General features: G+C 51.3%; 1 protein-coding gene across 8 annotated transcripts in view; it reads right to left on the bottom strand.

The window, feature by feature from the left end:
* The window catches only part of TTLL3 (tubulin tyrosine ligase like 3), a 26,942-nt gene extending 21,281 nt beyond the window's left edge, over positions 1-5,661 (bottom strand). For 5 of the 8 annotated variants that reach the window (XR_004272519.1, XM_032290622.1, XM_032290625.1 and 2 more), the window contains exons 1-4: positions 3,678-5,660; positions 3,354-3,442; positions 975-1,143; positions 741-838 (exon numbers count right to left, since the gene is read on the bottom strand). Coding sequence is in view for 7 of the 8 variants with exons in the window: in XM_032290622.1 (XP_032146513.1) it covers positions 741-838; positions 975-1,143; positions 3,354-3,442; positions 3,678-4,212 (891 nt within the window). In the remaining variant the exon portion in view is untranslated. Of the gene's footprint in view, positions 1-740; positions 839-974; positions 1,144-3,353; positions 3,443-3,677 lie in introns of all 8 variants that reach the window. The other 3 variants (XM_032290626.1, XM_032290624.1, XM_032290627.1) reach the window with 3 other exon arrangements.
* Positions 5,662-7,495: the final 1,834 nt, after the last annotated feature.

Raw genomic sequence — 7,495 nt, 5'->3', positions numbered from 1 at the left:
TTTTTTTTTTTTTTTTTTTTTTTTGAGATGGAGTTTCGCTCTTGTTACCCAGGCTGGAGTGCAATGGCGCGATCTCGGCTCACCGCAACCTCCGTCTCCTGGGTTCAGGCAATTCTCCTGCCTCAGCCTCCTGAGTAGATGGGATTACAGGCACGCACCACCATGCCCAGCTAATTTTTTGTAGTTTCAGTAGAGACGGGGTTTCACCATGTTGACCAGGATGGTCTCGATCTCTTGACCTCGTGATCCACCCGCCTCGGCCTCCCAAAGTGCTGGGATTACAGGCTTGAGCCACCGCGCCCGGCTCACTTATTCCTTTTTCAGAGATAGAGTCTTGCTCTACTGCCCAGGCTGGAGTGCAGTAGCAGGCTCATAGCTCACTGCAGCCTGTAACTCACGGGTAACCTCCCAAGTAGCTGGGACTACATGAACATGCCACCATACCTGGATAATGTTTTTCTACATTTTTTGTAGAGACTGGATCTTACTATGTTTCCCAGGCTGGTCTTGAACTCCTAGCCTCAAGTCATCCTCCCACCTCAGCCTCCTAATTAGCTGGGACCACAGGCATGAGCCACCATGCCTAGCTCTATCCAGCCTTTAAAGAGGCAGTTTTTACTACAGATAGGGAAACTGTGGCCCAGAAAAAAAAGGACTTGTCTGAGTTCACCCAGCTGGACACCAGTGCTCTCCCTCTAAGCAGACAGCCCTTGTTTCATCTTGGCCCCCAGGGACCTCACCATCAGAGAATGTGTTCCATCTAGGTCATCAAATTTCAGTAAATCATCAAAGTCGAACAGCTGTGGTGGCTGGAGCTCCTCATCCTCATCTTCATCCTCTGTGGATGCAGAGCCCAGAGCTGATGAGGCCCCTCTCCCTGCCCCATAGCCCATAAGGTCTCCACCCTGGGACAGTGGGAACCAAAGGAAAGGGACTCAGGAGGGACAGCTGCAGAAAGGGAGGGAACCGCTCACCATCCTCAGTGGTGTCACTGTCACCCATCACTGAACTATCCGGGTCCTTCTGGAGTGGCAGCAGGGTGGAGCCTGAGCAATGGACCATCTTCTTCTCCACCCAGCCCCTCTGGCACAAGAGACACCGGATCACCGGGTAGCGGCCTTGGATGGTAAAGATCTTCTTCTGCTACAAGGTGAGAGATGAATACTTCTTCAATAAGTATTGCCTAAGTGCCAGGCATAGGGGATATAAAGGTGAACCAGATAGTTATGGACTCTGCCATCAGGAAATTTTTATATTCCATAGGAGAGACAGACTTGTTTATAAACAAGTAGAGAAATAAATATGCATGGTAATAATGATAATGGCAATGGCTAATACTTATTGAGGACCTACTATGTGCTGAGAGCTTACATGCATTACTAACAATACTATGCCTTTTTACTTTATTTTGTTTGAGACAGGGTCTCACTCCATTGCCCAGGCAGGAGTGTCGTGGCACGATCTTCACTGCACCCTCTGCTCCTAGGTTCAAGCAATTCTCCTGCCTAAGCCTCCCTGAGTACCTAGAATTACAGGTGCGTGCCACCATGCCCAGATAATTTTTTTTTTTTTTTTTGAGATGGAGTCTTGCTCTGTCTCCCAGGCTGGAGTGCAGTGGCACAATCTCGGCTCACTGCAGCCTCCACTTCCCAGGTTTGAGTGATTCTCCTGCCTCGTGAGTAGCTGGGAGTACAGGTGTGTGCCAGCACATCTGGCTGATTTTTGTATTTTTAGTAGAGATGGAGTTTCACCATATTGGCCATGCTGGTCTCAAACTCCTGACCTCAGGTGATCCACTCACCTTGGCCTCCCAAAGTGCTGGGATTAAAAGTGTCAGCTACCACACCTGGCGCCCAGATAATTTTTATATTTTTTGGTAGAGACTGGGTTTCACTGTGTTGGCACAGGCTAGTCTCGAATTCCTGGCCTCAAGTGATCCTCCTGCCTCAGCCTCCCAAAGTGCTGGGATTACAGGTGTGAGCCACCATGCCTGGCCAATAGGATGCATTTTTATTAGATGCTGTTATCCCCATTTTACTGGCTATGAAACAGAAGCGTAGATAAGTTGAGCAGCCTGCCTGAGGCCATACAGTGGTTAAGCAAAAGAGCAGAGATTTAAATCCTGGCAGTTTGGCTCTAGAAATTGCATACTTAATGGGGATCCAGAGAAACTACTTAGAAAAACATGGTCAGGGAAGGTTGAAAGGAAGCCATGAATGTACAGAGCTGGGAAATTGTGGTTTAGGCAGAGGGGAATGCATGTGCAAAGGTCTTGAGGCTGGAGAGAGGTCAGAAGGAACTGAAGGGAGACCAGAGTGAGTGGAGATGGAAAACGATGGGGAGAGCCCCAGAAGAGGTAGGCAGTGGCCAGACTGTGGAAGGCCCTGCAGGCCTTGGAACAGACTTGGATTTTATACAGTGTCGTGAGCAATAAAGGCTAACTAAGGAAATCTTTCTAAGCTTGGCTTGCTGTTGTATGGCAAAAAGATGACAGGACAGGGATGGCGACAGACCCACTAGGAGGCTGTCATGGTTTGCATAGGAGAGAAATCACAATTACTAAAATGAGGGTGGTTACAACACAGATGGGAGAAGGTGGTAGAGTTGCAAATGGTTTTGAAGTGGTTTTGCTGATGGGATTAGACCTGTGGGTGAAGAAACAGAAAGACGAGATTTCTGACATGAGCGACTGAGAGATGGGAAAGACCAGAGACTGGGAAGGATGACAGGTTTGGGCAGGAAAATCAGTCTGGTTTGGAACATGAATTTGAAATGCTTGTTTAGTTCTCTGGGTGTAGATGACAGGTAGGGGCCTGGATCTACAGGGTGTGGAGTTCGAAGCTGGGCTGGAAGGGGCACAGAGGTACAGCACACTGACTGGACTTAGAGCTAAGGACAGAGCCAAAGGAGACAGACCTGGGGAAGGGGCCAGGGGGCCACTAATGGCTGAGAAACCTTCAAAGAGTGCTGAAAAGCAGCAGCCAAAGAGGGAGAAAGGAAAACTAGGAGCGTGCAGTCAGACAGCCAAGGGGAAGTGTGTGGGCAGTGGTGCAGAAAGATACTGTGTGCCCAACCGAGATTAAGAGAGAAAGGCGCTGCTGGGTTTGGCTCCCGGAACTCACCAGGGCACCTTAATTAGAGTGGGACATCGCAGGGAACCAGAGTAGAGGGAGCCCAGGAGTTTGGTGCAGAAGGGGTAAATGGGGGGGTAGCTGAAGATGGGTGTGGGGGTTGAGGGTTTTGCTGTTGTTTTCTCTTTTGTTTTTGTTTTTTAAGGATGTAAGAAAACACCGCAGGGAGACCGGCTGAACCGTTCCCAGGGTCCTTTCTAAGCGCCCCGCCCCTCGTCCAACCTTGACAGCTCTCTCCACGTGGATTTTCGCATTTTGGAGCCGGTTCATGTGAGACGCCTTGGAGAATCGTCGCCAGAGGACCGGGGAACCTGCAGAAAGATGCGGAGTAGGGGCGGGGTAGGCTGGGGCTTGGTCCAGGGTCTCTGCCTAGGATCTTCTCTGGCCGCCGATAGAATCGGAGGAAGGCGCCGATTCTCTTCCTCCTGCCTTCATCCGGATGCCCACCCTCGGCCGCTTTTCTCCCGACCCCCTCCCTCCACCCCAGTGTCTTCTCGTCCTCGCAGCCGCCGTAGGCCAGGGCAAGCGGGTCGCACGGGGCCTCACCATCCTGCGGCGAGGGCTCATCCAGGACCAACTTGTGCGGGGAGCCGAGGGGGCGGGCATCCACGTCGCCCTGGGCTTGGGTGCCGAGGACCGGCGTCCTGAAGGCCCGGCCAAGGCGACGCGCAGGGGCGGGGCTGCCTGCCTCGCTTCTGCCTGCACGGCCCTCCTCGGGCTGGGCGGACGCGGGGCCGGGCCAAGGTGGCCTCCCTGGCAGACGGAAATCGGAGCGGCATGCGGAGGGTAAACTGATGCGTGGGTCGGGAGGCTGCGGCTTCCGCAGCCAGTGGCACACTGAGCCGCCCTCCTGGCAGTACCAGGAGGCCAAGCCCCGGCGCCCAGGCCCCAGTTCCCCCGCACTAAGGAGCAGTGGCGCGCCGGGGCCCTGCATGTGCCCCTCGCCGCGCGCGCCCTCCCAGCACCCCTGTTCCCGCCTCCCCTCCGCGTCGCCGCTTCTTCTCCCAGGAGGGCCCGCCCAGGCTCGAGCCCTGTCCTCCGTTCCAAGCCCCTCCCCGTTTGCTGTTACCTTGGAAACCATTCCCTGGGCACCATCAGACCACTCTGGGCTGGTTTGGGGGCTGCGGTGGGCCCTGAAGCAGTCAAGCGAGGGCTTCTTTAAGACCTGGAGCCTCACCCAGACCGTTGATGAGCTGGGCACTCAAAGCGGAAGAGAGCACTGAGTCCCACTTAAAGTTAGTGTCACGGTTCCTTATCCAATACTTCCTGGGTGCCACCGCCCTTAGGTGCCACAGTATTTATAGGCGCTGATGAATGGTCCCTGACCTCATGGAGCTTACATCCCAGTGCGAGGGGAATAAAAAGCAAGTAACAAGATAATAGTTACAGGTATAACAAGGGCAGTCAACAAGCAGAGGTGAAACCAGGAAGGTGGGGGTAGAGGATGTCCTCTCTAAAGAGGTGATATATTTAAGTTGAAGGTGTAAATGCGAGGAGTCACGAGTCACCAGGGAAAGGGGAGGAACAGCACTTCAGGCAGGGGACAGTCCCAGCAACAGCCCTGAGGAGGGTAAGAGCCTCTGTGCAAACAAGGCAGCCAGTGTGGCTGGAGCCTGGTGAGGCCAGATCAGACCTGCAGGGCCTGGCAGATGGACCTAGGGTAGTGTCCTTAGAGGGCAGCATATGGGGGTAATGAGAAAGTGCAGAGCATACCCTCCCCAGGAACTTGAAAATGGAAAAACATCATCTGTGTCAATTGTGAAAGAAATGTAATAGATCAGTCATGCCCCGCCCCAGGCTGAGTAAGCAACCTCTTTGGAAGCACTGGTAAAGAATTATCCTCAAAAGTTTAAGGCTCCAAGAGGTTAAACAATTTGCCTCAAACACCAGAGCAGAGGTGACATTGGAACCCAGGTCTGACTCCAAAGCCTGTCTCTTAGGCATCCCTCTATATAATCACTCAGAAGGTTGCCTGTTAAGTCACAGAAGGACCTCACAGTTTAAGAGGCAAACTCTAGCAGTGCTCATGCAGGCAGAGTTGGATAGGCTACCCTGGTCCAAGAGCCAAGCTTTGTTAGTCACTGGGTAGATGTGCTCTTAGAGTGAAGGTGGATCCCCCAACTCTCTGTCCAGCTGACCCTAACCCCCCTTTAGCTGATGGCTAGACTTCCTGAAAAGTATACTCCCCAGGAGAGGCAATTTAGGGAATTTGGACCCTGGGAGATAGATACGTGACAAATGAGGGTTTTGGCTGGCTCATGCAGGCAATGCTTTCCTGTGAGAGTTAAGTGACCCTATTAGTCACCCAGTTTCACTGTGAGCACCTTTAACATTCACTGCAAAGCTAGAACATACATGGCCATATGCCCTGGAGGGGAACACCTAATTCAGAAAGGTGGAGGGGTAGGTCACAAAGGTAATGTCATAAAGGGGATGATAGCACTTTGGAGGCTGAGGCAGGAGGATCACCCAAGGCAGGCCAGGAAATAAGACAGACCTTAAAAAAAAAAATTAGCTGGGCAGGGTGGTGGCACAGGCCTGTGGTACCGGCTACTCAGGAAGCTGTGGTCAGAGAATCACTGGAGCCTGGGGAAGCTGAGGATGCAGTGAGCCATGACTGTGCCACTGCATTCCAGCCTGGGTGACATTGTGAGACCCTATCTCAAAAATGAAAAAAGGGCCAGGCGCAGTGGCTCACGCCTGTAATCCCAGCACTTTGGGAGGCTGAGGCGGGTGGATCACTAGGTCAAGAGATCGAGACCATCCTGGTCAACATGGTGAAACCCATCTCTACTAAAAATACAAAACATTAGCTGGGCATGGTGGCGCGTGCCTGTAATCCCAGCTACTCAGGAGGCTGAGGCAGGAGAATTGCCTGAACCCAGGAGGCGGAGGTTGCAGTGAGCCAAGATCGCGCCATTGCACTCCAGGAAAAAAGAGTGAAACTCCTCCCAAACCTGGGTTCAGAAAATTCTCGAAGAAAAAGGGATGGAGACAATAGCTATTCAAGTTGCCCTCACCCCCTGCCTTTAACATCACCCCTTCAAGAGACCCCTTTGGCCATCTGGAGGAATCCCTTTTGAAAGCTCACCTCAGCTGGGTGCGGTGGCTCACTCCTGTAATCCCAGCACTTTGGGAGGCCGAGGTGGGCAGATCACAAGGTCAGGAGATCAAGACCATCCTGGCCAGCATGGTGAAACATCTCTACTAAAATAAATAAACTTAGCTGGGCGTGGTGGTGCCTGCCTATAATCCCAGCTTCTCGGGAGACTGAGGGAGAGGAATTGCTTGAACCCAGGAGGCGGAGGTTGCAGTGAGCTGAGATCGCACCACTACACTCCAGGCTGGCCAACAGAGTTAAGACTCCGTCTCAAAAAAAAGAAAAAAGCTCAGCTCAAAGGTTAACTCTTCTTGAAGCTTAACCTGACACTCTCTCCTATAAATATTTCCCCTTTGGCCCCCAGACTTCCAATATTAAATATGAAACACTTCAGTGCACCTTTAACACACCTAGCTCTTTTCCTGGACCTCCCAAGTCTGAAGGCAAGAATAACATCATGAACACTGGAAATTATTCAACAGCCCAGCCACTGGGCTGGTAGAACAAACAACTACAATTCAGTCAGTGCCTGTGTGGCAGGGACCACGTCAGACTGTTCATATTCATTATCTCCACTTTATAGACTAAGAAATTGAGACACAAAGTAGAAATAACTTGCCCAAATTTGGCAAGAAGAATCAGGACTCAAACACAAGGGGTTTGTTTTTTCACTTCAAGATGTTACTTGAAGGCTGCACTAGGTAGCACTAACCAACGAAACCTTCTGCAATGATGGGAATGTCTGTGTATGTGTTGGATATGCTGTTGTAAATGGTACGGTCACTGGTAGCTGCTAAGTTGCCAGTGGGACAGGGGAACTAGATTTTACACTTTACTTAATTGTAGTAATTAAAACTGAAATGGCCACTTGTGGATGGTGATTACTGTTTTAACACAGGCAAAAGTCTACTCATGCTCACTGGCTGAGATTTGAGGCAAGCTATTACATCTCATGTCTGGAACCTCAGTTTCCTTATCCACCAAATGGGAGCACTGTTTCTCTGTAGTTACTTTTTAGCCCAAGTAAAATCATTATGTAAAAAACACCAAAGCTCTGAATAGGCAGAGAGAACAGTTTCAAAAATGAATGGTGCCTGGACTGCAATGAAAGGGGTCTCTGGACATGGGCCCCTGGCAGGAATAATGACAGGACCAATCATGACACTGTACCTGATGGGGAGCTCCAGGCACAATTACCAGCCATCTGGTCGTAGGGAAAAGCAGCCCCACCTCCCCTTCCTTTCACACAAACACACAGAGCATA

The sequence above is a fragment of the Sapajus apella genome, unplaced genomic scaffold, assembly GCF_009761245.1.
Source record: "Sapajus apella isolate SASKATOON/1434 unplaced genomic scaffold, GSC_monkey_1.0 scaffold23, whole genome shotgun sequence".
In the NCBI taxonomy this organism is placed as follows: Eukaryota; Metazoa; Chordata; class Mammalia; order Primates; family Cebidae; genus Sapajus; species Sapajus apella.
This window is presented reverse-complemented; position numbering and strand designations above follow the sequence as displayed.